Raw genomic sequence first — 17,534 nt, forward strand, 5'->3', positions numbered from 1 at the left:
CACATTATAAATTTCCATATTCATATCCCTTGCCTCATCTCCATTAAAATCAGGAATAGGTTGGTTCAATTTATAATTTAACACCATAGTATCAATTTTAGGAGTTGAGATTCATCCCTTAATATATTAATGCTGACAAGAAATATGTCATATAGCTCTATTTCGTAAAACACGGAATTCCTACTCCATTATCACAGTTAACAGAGCAACATACTTTATTAACTAATATTTAGTGAGATGCTGGTTTATTTCCTCAAGACAATAGGAAAATATTCAGTTCATTTCAAGGCATTCATACCTAAATACCATTTTTATTCAGGGAGATACCAAGCGAAAAATGTTTTATGTAAACATTTATACAATGATAAATTTTACTGAAAGGCATTTTCTAGTGAAATAATTCACTCAAATTGACTAACACTTGCTCACAAAGATGATGTTTTTGCTTTAACGATCTGCAGCTTCAGCAAGGGTTTTAAGCCATTTCTTAGATGGTGAACGATAGAGAAATGTGCATGTGTTAAAAATAGTAACAGAATTGTCTCTGTTTGCTCCAAGCGCACTTCACAAATTTAGGAATAAAACTATCTGTGATATTGAGAAAAGAGTCTCCCCTAAAGAAAGCACAAATATCTGGACTAGAAGATCACATTACTTCAGTGGATACATTTTCTTTTTAGTATAAATTAGTACTTGTCCAATGATTCCCCCAACCTCACTATTTATTAATAAAATGTTTGGCAACAAACTTCTATAGTGTTTGTTATTAATTTGGTTTACAAAATGTTTAATTAAAAAAAAGAAATGAAGGAAAGCATAGAAGCTACATTGCAATGAACTCTACAAGTTTCAAATGAATGGCCTTGAACTTAATCCAGGATTACTCAAATATACCACTAGAGGGGAAGTAACATCTCTTGCTTCTGCCTTTGTAACCTTCAGCATAGTATCAGTTTGCATTGAACCTTGAATATCCAAATGGGATTAAACATAAAAGAAAACTAGAAAGAAATACCCCGGATTAGAATTTGAACTGATTCCGACTGTGCGTAAAGGCCACATTGCTGTCAGTGACCTTTTCTGTCTGTGCATGATGCCAGTTGTGTTTAATCAGTGTCTGAGGAAGACTCTATCGGTTCACATTGTATTTATCTTTGTGCTACTGGAACAGGTGTTTGATTACCAAGGGGACAAGCACGAAACCTGTTGCTCACTCACTAACCAATCCCGCCAGTCTACACGAGAGAGAATCAACCTTGTGCTTCGAATCAGCAGAGGCAAAATAAAATTGTAACAGCTGCATCTTTCCTATCAATGGAACCTTCCATCAGTATGTACAAATTACAGTAAAAATAATTTTCAGTCGTGGGAAATAAAACAGTTTTCCAAGCACATTGAAAATGTTTGATCAGAAGTCAAGCAGATTATAGTTGCACACTACAAATGATTTTTAACATCTATTAGTTAATTTAAATATTGTTGTCAATATTCTGCGTGGAAGAGTTATTGTGTAAAATGAATATATTACCTAAATTTATATATCTTTTTCAGGCATTGCCTGTTTTTATTCCTAAATCTTTCTTTGATTCTCTTGACTCTATTATATCTTTATATATATGGAAGAATAAGTGTTCTAGATTAAATAAAATTCATCTTCAGAAAGATAAAAAGAATGGAGGATTAGCCTTACCAAACTTTAGATTTTATTATTGGGCAGTTAATACAAGAAATCTTATATTTTGGTTATATTACATTAATCGTGAGGATTGCCCGATGTGGGTTTTTTTAGAAGCTAACTCTGTTAATGAATTTTCTATTACTTCGCTTCTTAGATCCTCCCTTCCTTTGTCTCTGAGTAAGTTAACTGATCATCTGGTAGCTAAACACACTATGAGAATTTGGATACAATTCCGAAAATATTTTGGCTTATTGAGATTTTCTCTTTCGAGTCCCATTTTTTCTAATTATTTTTTTAAACCCTCTATGATTGATGTGGCTTTTAAAGAATGGGATAGATTAGGTATTAAATGCTTTCGGGATTTGTTTCTAGAGGGAAGTCTCTTTTCGTTTGAACAACTGTCAACTAAATATAGTTTACCCAAAACTCATTTTTTTCAATACCTACAAATAAGAGATTTTTTATGGTCTCAAATAAGTACATTTCCTAAAAGTCCTGATAAGAATCTACTAGATTTAATTTTTAATTTGAAACCTTTTTACAATGGATCTATATCTAATATTTATAATATGCTGTCGGGAATGAGAAGTGTTCATTTAGATAAAATTAAAAATGTTTGGGAACAAGATTTACAGACTTCAATTTCTGAGGAAACTTGAAATCAAATTTTTAAATTGGTTAACACTTCATCGTTATGTGCTCGCCACTCCCTCCTACACTTTAAAGTGGTCAATAGGGCTCATATGACCAAGGATAAATTGTCTCATTTTTATTTAAATATATCTCTGTATTGTGATAAATGTAATAATGGAGAAGCTTCACTCATTCATATGTTTTGGACATGCCCGAGACTTGGAAAATATTGGAAAGAAGTATTTCAAACTTTCTCGATACTTTTCAAAGTAAACTTTAAGCCCAATCCTTTGACCGCTTTATTTGATATTGTTGGAGGAAAGGATATTATTTTGGAGCCATCTGACGAGCACATTTTGGCTTTTATGTCTCTTATGGCCAGAAGGACGCTCTTGCTTAAATGGAAAGATGTGGCCCCTCCTATTCATGCTCATGACATGTGATGTGATGTTTAAATTTAGAGAAGATTCAATGTTCAATCTCTGAATCTAGTCAAGACTTTCAAACATTGTGGGGACCTTTTTTGAATTATTTTCAAAACCTTTGATTTGCTGTTAAAGCACAGATGATGCCTAATTTTTTTTTCCTTTTTTTCTTTACTAATCAGCTTCGGTCTTGGTAGTGGGTTAGATTTTTTTTATATAATAAAATTACTATATTTCAATGTTATGAATTAATTAATCTGTATGAATATAGGGTAAGGAGTCTTTATATGCAATTTAGTATAATGTATTGCTATATATTTTTTTCTTGTACTCTATTTTTATATGTAAAATTAATAATAAAAATATTGGAAAGGGAAGAGTTATTGTGAATCAATAGCAAGTAATCATTCATCAGAAAAAATTGCAAAATATACAAATTTTCAATAAAGAAATAAGTAATAACTTCAGCTAATAATGTCAAACCTTTTTTTCCTCCCAAAGATTAACAAAATAAATAAATTATGCGATGATAATTGCACTTTAGATTTGTATAATTCTCATTAGGTTTTAATATAAAAGTTAGTCATTTACATACACATCTGAAGTTAGAGTCTATGAAAAAGCATTGAAAATACATAGTCATTAAAAAAGAAAGCAACACTAGAAGTTATAGCTACATATACTTTTTGGCACAATTACTGTATCGCCTAAATAGAAAACCTCCAAGAGGACCACAGCCTTCTTGAGGTTTGGAGGTTTGCATGCCTCAGTGACCTCAAGCTGGCTGGATTCAGGGTTTTATGCTTTGACCCTTGGTAGGGTCACCCATCTGAACAGGTCAAATGATAGAGGCCAGGCTAAGAGTGTTCCACCAGTCCTCCTGGCTTGGGGGTTCAGCTCAGGGCTAATAATCCTGACTGGTAAAGCAAAATTGTCACGGAAGCAGCAATGAAAGCCATTTGGGTGGCAAAGGCCAGACAGAGATGAAGGATCTTCACTGCTGCCCTAAATACCAGTGGTGTAACAGGCAGTAACGAAATAGAAAAATCCAGATAATTTAATTTTCCTCCTCCAATTTTTAAACTACTTTTAAGACCTTGTGTATATATTATTCATTTGCAGAAGGGATCCAAACAGTAAAAAACTACTTCATGCTGCTCTAGCAAAGTCTGATCCTGAATTACTTATTGTCTCATTTCCTTCAGAGCTGTTGTCTTCTGGTTACAAATAGCTTCAAGTATCATGGAGCCTTTTCTACCAATGCTGGCACAGCATTATTCACAGATACACTTCGTTTAAAACTGTTAATCTGATTAACTTTGTTTATTTCCTCTATTTGAGAACTATGCATTCACTTCAGATATGAAATATTCACTTCAAATATGAAATAACCATTCAATTATTCACTTCTCATCAATGGTTGGGTGTAAAGTCATATCTAGTTGTCAAAAAAAACACATTGAAGTGATTACCTGCAAAAAACTGCACATGACACTTTCATCAAATACAGGCAGACTGGGGCGGCTATGACGGTACACATTGATGGTGTAGGTTGCTACAATAGCAGGTTTGGCACGAGACTCATCTGACACCAGAATATGGATCCTGTTGTTTCCAAGGCCAAGAGGATAGTTTGCGAAACTGAGGTTAAGACAAAGAAAAATGAATTTGTGCAACATGCTGGTACCTGGAACTTCATCTAACAACAGAGAAAAAAAAAACTACTGATAGAAATGTGAAAACAACTATGTGAAGACAACTACTTTGGGCTGAGTGACGGAATACCAAGACATTGGTGGGAACTGTCCAGAGTCAGCAACACCCACTCCAACATCACCCCCCCCCAATAAAAAACGTAATGGAACATAATGTGCTGTATAGGACAGGCACACATAATGTGGGCAATGTAATAACCACAGGTGCCTTTAGATCAACACATGGGCATGGCAGACCAAATTGGCAGTAATACTATGGAGAACAAATTAAGTGTCTTTTTGGGAACAGTTATCCAAATATTAGAAATTCATGCAAAAGTTGAAAATAGTTTAGTTAAATTCTGAAACTAGGGTACAGTACTAGATCTAAACAAGGCAAACTACAAAGGCATGAAACATGCAGTGACTTCAGTAGACTGGGAAATGACATACCAAGATATGATAGTACACAAGCAATGACTCACATTTTAAAGGATTATAAAATATAGACCCTATTAAGTCACAAAACACCAAAAAAACCAAAATACCAGAAAAAAATTGTCCTTACTGGGGATGAGAAGTTGAAGGTAGAATTAGATCAATAGGGAAAAGGGTTATAACATTGCTGAATAGAAGGGAAAATACAGTAATTGAGAAAATTTTTAAATTCTGCCAATAATCATAAAAAATTAATAAAGGAAATAGAATACCAGAGAAATACAACTGTTTTGATGTAACAGCCTGCAAAAACAGATATTTAAATGAAAAAGGCTAGGAAAAGTTAACATAGCCCCATACTGGTGACGGTGGGAGAAATGATTCTAGGCAATGAAGAGATGGCAGAGCAGTTGTGTCTATTTTCGCATAGTACAACACGGAAAAAAAAGGGTATAGAGTGAATGAGGAGATGAAGGAAATTGGCTATGGTTAAAAAATATAGAGATACAGTACCTTTGGGACTGAGAGCTTTGAAGTTCATGACACCTGATGATATCCTAAGATTTCAACAAATTGCTCATCTCTGGCAGTAGAGGATGTAATCTTTCTAAAACTCCATTGATTCTAGAAAACTTCTGGTTGACGTGAAGGTAACCAAGTGTAACAAACACATTTAAGAAAGAAAAGGACCCATATACCACATTGCCTAACATCCACAGAAGAAAACTGCAAATACCTCTAATTAAGGAGGTGATAGTGGAGCACTTAGAAAATTATAATAAGGTTGAGCAAATTCAACATAGATTTTTGAAGGGGAAATAATGATTGAGAAGGTAAGAATTATTTTGGGCTTGAGGGGAAGTCAGTGAGTGTGGTGAATTTGGATTTTCAAAAGACTTTATAGGTGCTACATGAGAGGTTATTAAACAAAATTTCAACAACTAGATTCAGGATAATATTGTGGTTTGATTCAGATTTGGTTAATAGACAGAAAACAAAAAGAAAACCAAAGGCTATGTCTAGTGAATTGCTACAGGGTCCGGCACTTCACAATCTATATCACTGAGTTTGCTGAGGGGCCCAAATTTGTCAATTACACTCAGTTGTGTTGTAAGAGAAAAATAAACAGCTTTTAGAGATACAGATTGCTTTGTGAAGGGGCAATGGCAAGTTATTGAAAGTCATATCTAATAAAAGGTTTTGAAAGAAAAGACAATTTTATGCTACTTTTATGAAGTGCATGATGTACCTGGATCCCTTTTTCTCATCCAGATGTACCTGACAGTGGCAGTTGGCTGCTTCTGCTTTTATCTTTATTATTTCCACATCAAATAGGACCTCCGAGTAGTACACTTTGATCTTTGGTGTAAAAGTGGGATTCAGTTTCAACTGTGGTCTAGTAAGAACCCAAGAGATGTATGTCAGGGTATGTTTGGCTGCATAAAACAGAAAGGAAATGATAAAATAATTAATACCATTTAAAAAACATAAAAAAATATAGCAGAAGGCAACAAAGTCACTTGATATCAGCTGATACCCTTTAGTAACTCAATATTCATCTTTTACTATTGAGTAATAATCTTAAACAAGGCGATTTGCAGCATAGAGATCAATATTTTAAATCAAAAATAATGACAATTCCAGCAAGTTCTATCAAAGTCTAACCTTGGTGGAAAAGTTGGAAGCAACACTCAAAACCAGCAAATACCATACCTGCATATACGAGGCCTTTACAAAATAAACAAATGTGTAAGCAGGGGGAGACTGAATTGCCAAAGGAATCTGTTTCATTTTTTACTAAGATCATAGCTGATCTAATTTTGGTCTCAACACCTCTCTCTTCGATTCCCTTGCCATTTAAATGTTTGTCAGTTTCCACCCTGAATACATTCAGTGACTCCAAAGTTTCACAACCTCTTCGTTCCCACATCCATTGGAAATGAGCAATCCATACCCTGAAACTTTGCCCTCCTTTGCTCAGCTTCAAACTCATCAATCCCCATATAAAGCTGAGAAGATGATCTCTCGTTCTTCTATAACGCACCAAGCCCACCCTTCACATTTTAACCATTTCATCCCGGAATCAACAGTGACCCCTCTCCATGTTAGCTCCAATGCAAGCATATTCTTCCTTTCAACGTTGAGGCCAAAGCTGACATCATACTTCATGGTGCAGTAAACGTGAATCAAAGCTTCCCTTAATCTTTTTACTCCATACCCCTTTACAATGCAAGCCAAGATTCTAAAAGCTTTTTAAATTGATTGTTATACCTGCATGTTAACTCTTTGAATTTCATGTACTCGATTCCCTAGATCCCTTTGCATTGTGACATAGTCTGACTCTGTTCAAATAGTAATTTGCTTTCTCTTTCTTCTTTCCAAAGCAGAATACCTCACATTTCCCACATTTTATTCCAGCTGGCACTCACTCACTTTACAGTTGCCGTTCTCTAGATTTGCTAAGTATACCCGCAAAAAGAAGAATCTCAGGGTTGTATGTACTCTGATAGGAGTTCTATCTCCTTCTGCAGACTCTTTCCATCCTTCTCACAACTTTCTAACCCAGCTCACAACACGCTGGAGGAACTCAGCAGGTGCAGATTATTTTGTGTTTCTAACCCAGCTCTTATTTTACAACAACAACTTTAGCCACAGTGTACTCCACCTCCACACTATCATTATTACAGATTGTAAATAGCCGATGCCTCAGTACTGATCCCAGTGGCTCTCGATAGCCAAGCTGAATATGACTCATTTAGCCTGACTGTGGGTTTTCTGCTAAATAGCTGTTCCCAATGTGGCATCCCAATGCTACACACATTCCGCTTGTTAAGTAACATTTCACAGTGCACCATATCATATGCCTTCCAAAAACCTAAATATACTCTGTATTTATTAGTTTCCCTTTATCCATCTTTTATCAATCTTACATCCACAAAGAATTCTAGTAAATAAGTCAAACTCAATTTCCCTTTCATAAAGCCATGCTGACTTTGCATTATAATCTAATTGTTTTCTAATGCCCTGTTTCATACCTCTGTAATAATGGATTCCAATACTTCCCAATGGCAGATGTCAGGCCAACTGGTCTATAGTCTGCTGATTTTTCTCTTCTTTCTCGAATAGTGACATTGCATTAGCGGCTTTCAATCCTCAGGTGATCAAGTTCCCTAATTTTTGATATCCTTCTTCACTGTCTTAGGTGTCAAGTACAAACTTACTAACTAGAACTGACTTAGAAATTAAATTACTGCATTCATGCAAAACTCCTCAATTTTACTGGATTTTTCAGATGCTACCTGAAAGTCAACCTGAAGTTAATAATCTAGATTGGTGTGGATCTCAATGAAAATCACAAATGGAAGTGTTCCTGCATTCAGTCCAGGTTCTTTGGGATCATCTTAAACATAGCCAAGAACATATGCTGTGTATCAGAGTCATTGATCAGTTTGACAACTGATGATTTATTAGATTCAGTTAATAGAGCAAAGCATCTCATGTTTAAGAGTTTCAGATGATGTTAGTGAAGCTCAGCGACTACTTGTTGCTGGCAAGTAAAACAAAGGAAACAACTAAATACTTTATTAATCACACATCTTCTGGTAACTGATCACTGCTAACAAAAGCCTGTAATGTCCCTGTCGGCATTGAGCTTTTGAACCTGGCGTCCTGTACCACCTGGCGTTTCGTGGTGTGAACGGAAGTCTCGAAGATGTAGGCCTGTCATGGCGAGGCATGTGCTGGACTAATCAAGGCGGCGGAGTCTGGGCTGGAGAGTGGAGAGATGAGCCAATGTTTGGCCATTGCTGGAGGGATTTAGAGGCAATTTGACCTGGCAGAACCAAGGCGAGGCAGAGTCAAAGCAGAGCCCAGGCCCGAAAGCGAGGAAAGACATGAGGTTTGATCGATTTAAGTATCGAACCAAATTGGGAAGATAGGATACGGGCTGAATTGAGATGGTGTGGCCTAGGCCCAAGAGCGTATTGAAGCGGCAGGGCCCGGGATGAGAGCAAGGAGCAACTTGAGGTTTGGATGACTTTAACGCCGGGCCAGATTGAAAAGGACAGGGTGTCAGGGCCAGAGGTGAGGGACGGGCTGATTCAGTTTGCTGCTGCTCAAGGATTACTCGTCTCTGCACTGAACTGAGGCTGTGGCCTGCAACTGATGGGTTTTTGTGGGATCAGTTTTGCGACCTTCAGTCCTAAAGGCTATTTGCTTACTTTCATTGTTTGCATGATTTGTTTTTTTCTCTGTACATTGTGTGTTCGATCTTTAGTTTCAAGGGTTTTAGTACGTTTCTTTGTTTTATGGCTGCCTATTAGGAGACGAATCTCAAGGTTGTATAAAGCATACATACTTTGATCATAAATGTACTTTGAACTTTGAAGTTTATGATAATAACTGAACAACTATAGAATTACTTCCTTATTATTGATCTTTCTTATCTTTTAGGCACTTGCTTGGCAATTTGAAATACTTTGCTTTGTGAAATAGGATCTAGTGCTTTCACAGCATAGATGATGAATAAACTCCTCTTGGGCCTCTAGCCGGGTACAGGTATCCTGAAGAAGATAGAGTTTTTCATCGAAACGTCAGTTATAATCAATACTTATACTCGGCTGGAAGCCCGAAAAGAGTTTATTCGTACTTTGCTTTGTGTTTCCAATGTAAAAATGGGCAATTCAGGCTATGGAAAAGCTGGAGTTTAATAAATCAACAAACGTCAAACTAATCAGAGACTCTGATTCATAGCAGTTCCATACCACAGGGAGAGGAAAGACTGGGGAATTCTACCTGTTGGTGGGACAATGGTGAACGCACTCACCTTCTGGCAACTTTCCCATGTTGTTAGCACTATAGCTTCATTTAAATATCAACTCTTTCTATGAAATGTTCTACCGATGCTGGCTGTGAATCCTTGATTCTGATAGCTATTGATATTTTACTGTACGGTACCAGTTCTGAATTTTTGTTGCAAACTCAACCGGCTCCATCATGAGTGCTAGCCTCGACAGAATCGCAGGCATTTTCAAGAGGTGATGCCTCCATCATTAAGCAAAACCACCACTCAGAACATGCTCTCTCCTTATTTCTACCAGAGACGAGGTACAGGAGCCCGAAGACGCACACAGCTTCTTCCTGTCTGACATCAGATTTTTGAACGGACAACGAACCAACCCACGAACACAAGTTCACTATTTCTGCTCTCGATTTGCACTACAATTTATATATATTTTTCTTATTGTTAATTTATAGTAATTTTATGTATTGCACTGTACTGCTGCCATAAAACAGAAGTGATCCACAGCAACAGTACAGTGCAATACATGTCAGTACTATTAAACCTTATTCTGATTTCTATCTTTGTTCTAGACAGCAGTGATCGTAAGAGACGTTGATGGTTAAAATGATGGCTTCGGTACATGGTAACACAGCCAGCACCAGCAGAACATTTCATGGAAAGAGCTGAAACTTAGGTGAAGCAATCATGCTAACAACATCAGAGAGCTGTCTGAAAACAAAGGAGTTCACCACTGTCCCACCAACAGGCAGAAATTCCCCATTTTTCCTCTCCCCATGATATGTGAGTGCAAATCTCATCAACCCACAGCTGTTGGTGCCCTGTGCAAACATTCCCAGGTTCATTGCAAATACCTGTCACACAGAAGTATTGGACATCAAATTTTGAAAAAAAAATTGACATGCTCAGTTGGTCCATTATTAAAGGATTTGTCGTATGGTGTACGAAGGGCATAATCTGCATAACTGGGAGCTTGGCAAGTTCTAATGTCACTCTGTGAGACTTTGATGTTTAATCACTGAAGAGCATGGAATGGAAAGAATGACCTGCCTTCCTCATGCAGAGTGCATTTTCAGGGAAGCAGTGGAAAGATGTGACGTGAAAATACTGGAGAGGGGTTAGGCAGATATTTCAGGGTGTAAATGTTAAGCTCTTGGAACGGGTCAGAGCTTTTTTTAAAACCCCACCTAGTACTTTCTCACATTCTTTCTGAATGTTTCTCTATTGCAAAGCTTCAAACTGCTGTCAGCAAAAGTCCCTCTTTCAGGAGCTCATCTTTTTACTGTATATCTCAACCAGTACGCCCGCTAGTCAAGAGACTACCATTGCAATTTTGAGAAGATGATATGCAAGTTTATTTTCACTACTATGCTAATTATTCCTGCAAGAGTTCTGACCATAACTCTGTAATCATGCTTCCAATTTCATGATAAGTGTCCCAAATCCCTACATAGACCCTTCAGGTGCATTCGTACATGCTGCAAAATCAAGAATTGGTGTGGTTTGAAAAATGTATACAGAAAGCTCATTGTAATATTGATGCACAGTGCTGGAGACACAAGAGACCCCAGACTTTTGTGGGGACCTTAGAGCAAAATAAAAACAACTGTTAGAGGATCTCAACAAGGTCAGACAGTCATTGGGTATATTTTAGGCAAAGATTGATAGATTCTTGATTAGTCAGGGCATGAGGGAGAAGGCAGGAGAGTGGGGCTGAGAGGAAAATGGATCAGCCATGGTGAAATAGTGGAGTAGACTCGATGGGTCAAATAGCCTAATTCTGTTCCTATATGTTGTGGTCTTCTGTAGCAAAAGTGGACAATCAATGTTTTGGGTTCAGATAAATGGTCTCAGCCTATAATATCATAACAAGTCTCCACTCTTCACAATGTCCTGAAAGAATAGAGAATCTTGTTCTAAGTATTTGACACTGGCGAATCCCACTTGCCAGAGAATATTGTGTCAGGTCGAAGAGTTCCAACTTCCATCAGCAACAACACGATTTCACCACCAACCACATTTTCCTCTCCCCTTTCTGCGTTCTGCAGTGATCACCCTCTCCCGTGACTCCTTGATCTACTCATCTCTCCCACCCACCCTGTCCCTCCTCTGGCACTTTCCCCATAAAGACACAGGGTGTAACAACTGTCCCTACACCTGGATCCTCACCACCATCCAGGGGCTGAAACCCCTTTCCTGGTCATACAGTCTTTCACATGCATAACCTCTGGCATTATTTATGGCATTTGATGTTCTGTTGTGGCCTCCTCTACTTCTGTGAGACTGGATGCAGACTGCTTCACTAAACACCGCACTCTGTCCACTGTCGCCCTCTCGATGTCCCAGCACCCCTTTTAATACTCTTCCCCATTCCCTCTCCAACGTATCTGCCCTCAGCATCCTCCTCTGTCAAGACGAACAATAGCATTATGGGTAGCCAACAACACAATGGATTAACTTTGAATTCTCCACCCTCTGGAAATAGCTCCACTGTTTCTTGTCTCTCTTCTTCCAATCCCATTGGCCCCCACCTGCATGTCTCTTTCCCTTCCTCCACCCCCTCCATCTGCTCATCACCCACACCACTGCCCCCCTGTATTCCATGCTCCACCTTTCCCTCTTAGCACATCATCTTCAGCCCTTTCTCACTTCCTCCCAGGTTCTGGCGCTATTTCTCCCATCCCTCTCCCATCTACTTTGCACCCCTCCTCACTGGATCCACCTATCCTCTGCCAGCTCTTGTTCCACCCCTCCTCTCCACACTTTTAAACTGTCCAGCTCCATCTTTTGGTCCAGTTGAAGAGCCTCAACCCAAAACACTTCCTTCCACAGATGTTGAATATCACCCCGCCATCCCACTCCCCCAGCAGTTTGTGTTTTGCCTAAGAGACGGGAGGATTGATTCTCCCTTTAGCAACAACAGAAGAAACTTGAGCAAGATCATTAGGCAAGGATTGTTAGTTTAAAATATATTTGCGATTCATTTTAACTTTAAAATTAAAACCTCTCTTTGTAATCTTCATAAGAATTTAAAATCTCTAAACTATCTATATTAAGCCATTTAAAGTGCTCATAGTTCAAATGCTTTAGTAATTAGAACTAAAGATCAGCGGTTAGAATTATTTTAAAGTCTCTTTACCTAATTAATTTATATTCATTGATTTTATGCTTAAATAGTTTACCAGACATTTTGAGTGATAAAGAAGTATTCAGGTTGACAGTTCTGGCTAAGTGTGGGGTTATAGCTTATTGAACTATTAATACATTTTTCACATTCTATGAACAGGAATTCCCTATGTGATATCCAATAATGACATGCAAGAGCATACTGTACAAGGGACCTCAACATGGGGAGTTCTCCCAACAGATTCAGCAGGTCCCTCTGGAAGGATGTCCAGAGGTAAGATCAATCCTTTTCTTTCTTTTTAAAAAACAAAGGAGGTTGCCACAGTGATCCTGTCCCATCCCCGCCCTCCACCCTTTTTATATCATCTATCTGTCTTGTGATCCAGTTGAAAGCTCTTGACCAAAATATCATCTGTCCACTTCCCTCCACAGATACTGAGTGTCTCCCCAGCATTTTGTGTTTTGCCCAAGTGATGGGAGGAGTGATTCTCCCTTTAGCATCAACAGAAAGAACTTGAGCAAGATCCTAAGGCAACAATGGTTAATTAAAAATATGTTAGTGATTTGTTTTAACTTGCATGTTAAAAAAAAACTTTCATTCTAATCTTCATAAAAGTGACTGACTATAATTCTGCCCCATTAGGCATTTACAGATAAACATTATTCACCACCTTCTAGTCCCATTGTCAATAAATCTAAAAACGTCAATATATGTCAGTTACTGTTAATTGAACAACACACGAGAAACACTTGTTACCTGTGCTGCAATTGTTTGGCTTATTCTGACCTGCAGAAAAATTTTAAAAAAATTGTCAATTAAAATGATACTTCATACAATGGAATGTTTAATTTGTTTCAGAGGAAAAATAGATTCAACTCCATGCAGGGTGAAAATAAGGCTCTGCTCAAGGAGGTGAAGGCTGTCCTTCCCTCCACTAGCCTGCAGGTCACCCTTGGGCAAGGTGCAGCACCCACTCAGCCCCCGACCCCCCCTCCACCCCGAGCAGGGTTACGTGAAGCCATGGGAGCAGGTGGTGGATGGTCACATGAGCAGCTGGTGCATGTCACAAATCCTGGCTATGTGAGCACTGATGCCAGGCAGACATTCTCTGAAGAGTAACACTATTATTCTCTGAAGAGTATTGATAATAACTGGGGTCACTTGTCTTGTAAAGATGCTGCCCCAGCAGAAGGCAATGGCAAAACATTTCCGCAGAAAAAATTGCCAAAAGCAATCATGGTCATGGAAAGACCATGATCGCCCTCATCATACGACATGGCACATGATGATGATGATATTGATACTCTCATGATTCTGCTTTCCAGTTTTCTGTGAACAGAAGTGATTTAAAATAAAATAAATATTTCTGAGATATTCCTTGAAATAAATCAGATGACTTTCATATTTCTATATGACATGCAATGAAGCTGTTTGGCCAGATTCGCTACCAGCTCTCAGAGCACCTCCAGTGTTATTTCCTCATTAATCTCCCTGTAGTCTGTGCCCATTAATACCTCACTGAATCTAACAATTACCTACACGAGGAACAATTTCTAGTCTCCAATTAACCTATCAACTAACTCATCTTTGCAATTTTGAAAGAAACTTGAAAAACACACTAACTCCACACAGAAAGTCACTAATCACCACATTTTAAAGCTTCAAAAAAATAGAATCAACTCCTAAATGCTAGTATGATTCAAAATAAAAATATTTTAATGGAACATTAAAGAACGCTTTACCGATTTTGGTGTTGTCAATCTTTACAAATGTATGAGGTGGTATAGTCTGGAATGGTTCCCTATTAGGAAAAGGAACACAATACAAGCAAATTAGTTGACCACTTTTTTAAAAAATCCTTCATACTTTCATTATTACACATTTCCAGTAATTAATGATTAGACTGAATTGATGTGGCCTGGCAATGTACTCTTTCTCTGTTTGAGGGCAATAAGACTGTTTCTTCTTGATGTGATCATGAAGAACTAATTACAAAAAACCTGATCACTTTAATACAGTGATCCCTCAAAACTGAGTTCCTGTCAACAGGAGAACCTCAGTAAAATCCCACTGCTTTTTGATACTACTTCTACATACGTACAGTGTGTGACTCTGGTGAGTTCAAACTTCTATTCAATTAGTTTCAGCAGCACCAGAGAAGTGAAAAACAGTGACACTAATTTTAAAATGTAATGATTGTATAGATAAATCAGAACACAGAACCTTCTTATTTTACAACTAAAGTATACACTTGGTAGTGTAGATAAAACAAGTCGATGGCATTAGAAGAGTCCCTCATTGGAGAAAGTAGAACAGTAGCCAGACAGTGATGGGTGAATATTGAACCAGTTTAATGTATATAAAAACTAAAAATGCTGCAAACATACAGCAAATTTGGCAGCAACTGTGGAAAGAGAAATATAGGTTTAGGCCAATCAGTGAGTTAACTCTGGATTACAAACATGTAGCTGCAAGAACAGCATTTAACTTTTTCTCTAACTTTTCCATTCCACTTCGATTGAGAAGATTATCCCACTCTATAAATGACCCTCTCAAATCCATACTACGCCACATCGATGTGTGTAATAAACCAGTACAGGATCTGGTGTTCTTAACAGTACTTTTAAACTATTAAAATAATGCAGCATCCAGATTTTTTTTTACCATTTGAAGTCATTCAAACTGTTCTTCAGGTGAAGAGCTTGGAATTGTTCTTGTAACTCTGAAAGAAGCAGATGCATCTCTCGAATAGATCTTGTCCTGGCCGTGCTATCAAACTTGTGATATAATGCATATAATATCCTTTGATAATCTGGATTAGTAGATGGATAAAGCTGCAGGGGAAAACAACTAAAATTATAAATAAATTCATATTAATATGTGTAATTGTCATTCTCAAATCAGTTTGCCCCATTTTAATTATAAGAATACATTATTTGAAGGACAGAAAATATTAATGAATAAGTAATTGGTGTTTCGGTTACAGTTTGATAAAGGGTTTCAAATTTGGCATGCCTGCCATCCTGGATCTGGCTCATTGCCCAATCCCACTTGCTATTACTGGATGCAAAGGGCCGTATGTGTTGACCTTCCTCAGCAAAGACGTCCTCATAAGCACGAGCAGGCTACCATGGAAAATAAGCATCAGGTATTGTATCTTGACACACTGCTCCCAAATGCCCCTTTTTAAAACAGAGATTTTAATGGTCTTAGAGTCAAGCGACGTTTCAAAAGCTAGGTAAATAGAAATATACATTTTAAAATGCACAAATGTAAACAACTTACTAAAGAAAAATCGGCAAGTGTTTCTCTGCTCCCTCGGGAGTAGCAACCAAATTAACTGAAGAACTCTAACTCGCTCTTGCAGCATCACTAAGCTCAAGAGCATGTCCAGTCGGTGAGTCTCCATCCAGCTCTAATTGGAATTTTGCCTTTCATCTAAGCCATGCTGTGCAAAAATGACTGAAGTCCATTGGTATCATGTTGGAATTCTGGTCAGCCAGCACAATTTGGGCCAAGAAAAGCTTAAATGGGTAAGCCTGTCACAGATTGGATTTAAGTACAAAATAAGGACTTTTAATCTGAAAAACTCCAACATTTATTAAGCCCATCATTTGGTTCTAGGTAACAACATGGCCTTAAAATTGTATATACCTACCAACTGAAACTTCCCTTGGCTCTTGAATTCCATTTGAAAGTGACTAATGATTGTTACATCTCTTGCACTCAGACAAAGTTCACGTTTCTGGAGCCAGCTGTTAGTCTGTAATTAAAAATAATGGTGAAAACTAGTTAATGGTTAAACCAACTTGACAACAAATAAAATATGAACAGAAAATACTGGAAATACTCAGGTAGTCAGGCTGCATCTGAAGAGAGACAGGGAAGTTAATGTTTTGCACTGAAGAGCCTACAACAGAAATTTGAGATTTGACTGGGTGTAATAGAACATAGAATAGTACAGCACAGTACAGGCCCTTCGGTCCACAATGTTGTGCCGACCCTCAAACCCTGCCTCCCATATAAGCCCCCACCTTAGATTCCTCCATATACCTGTCTAGTAGTCTCTTAAACTTCACTAGTGTATCTGCCTCCACCACTGACTCAGGCAGTGCATTCCACACACCAACCACTCTCTGAGTGAAAAACCTTCCTCTAATATTCCCCTTGAACTTCCCACCCCTTACCTTAAAGCCATGTCCTCTTGTATTGAGCAGTGGTGCCCTGGGGAAGAGGCACTGGCTATCCACCCTATCTATTCCTCTTATTATCTTGTACACCTCTATCATGTCTCCTCTCATCCTCCTTCTCTCCAAAGAGTAAAGCCCTAGCTCCCTTAATCTCTGATCATAATGCATACTTTCTAAACCAGGCAGCATCCTGGTAAATCTCCTCTGTACCCTTTCCAATGCTTCCACATCCTTCCTATAGTGAGGTGACCAGAACTGGACACAGTACTCCAAGTGTGGCCTAACCAGAGTTTTATAGAGCTGCATCATTACATCGCGACTCTTAAACTCTATCCCTCGACTTATGAAAGCTAACACCCCATAAGCTTTCTTAACTACCCTATCCACCTGTGAGGCAACTTTCAGGGATCTGTGGACATGTACCCCGAGATCCCTCTGCTCCTCCACACTACCAAGTATCCTACCATTTACTTTGTATTCTGCCTTGGAGTTTGTCCTTCCAAAGGGTACCACCTCACACTTCTCCGGGTTGAACTCCATCTGCCACT

The 17,534-nt window shown here is 38.1% G+C and overlaps 1 protein-coding gene across 2 annotated transcripts in view; it reads right to left on the reverse strand.

The window, feature by feature from the left end:
- The window catches only part of cped1 (cadherin-like and PC-esterase domain containing 1), a 279,186-nt gene that overhangs the window by 138,663 nt on the left and 122,989 nt on the right, over positions 1 to 17,534 (reverse strand). The window contains exons 10-15 of one of the 2 annotated variants that reach the window (XM_063057812.1): positions 16,455 to 16,559; positions 15,461 to 15,630; positions 14,539 to 14,597; positions 13,553 to 13,582; positions 6,118 to 6,304; positions 4,209 to 4,377 (exon numbers count right to left, since the gene is read on the reverse strand). In XM_063057812.1, coding sequence (XP_062913882.1) covers positions 4,209 to 4,377; positions 6,118 to 6,304; positions 13,553 to 13,582; positions 14,539 to 14,597; positions 15,461 to 15,630; positions 16,455 to 16,559 — 720 coding nt within the window. The remainder of the gene's footprint in view (positions 1 to 4,208; positions 4,378 to 6,117; positions 6,305 to 13,552; positions 13,583 to 14,538; positions 14,598 to 15,460; positions 15,631 to 16,454; positions 16,560 to 17,534) is intronic. The other variant, XM_063057813.1, reaches the window with a different exon arrangement.

The sequence above is a fragment of the Mobula hypostoma genome, chromosome 9 (assembly GCF_963921235.1).
Source record: "Mobula hypostoma chromosome 9, sMobHyp1.1, whole genome shotgun sequence".
NCBI classification, from domain to species: domain Eukaryota; kingdom Metazoa; phylum Chordata; class Chondrichthyes; order Myliobatiformes; family Myliobatidae; genus Mobula; species Mobula hypostoma.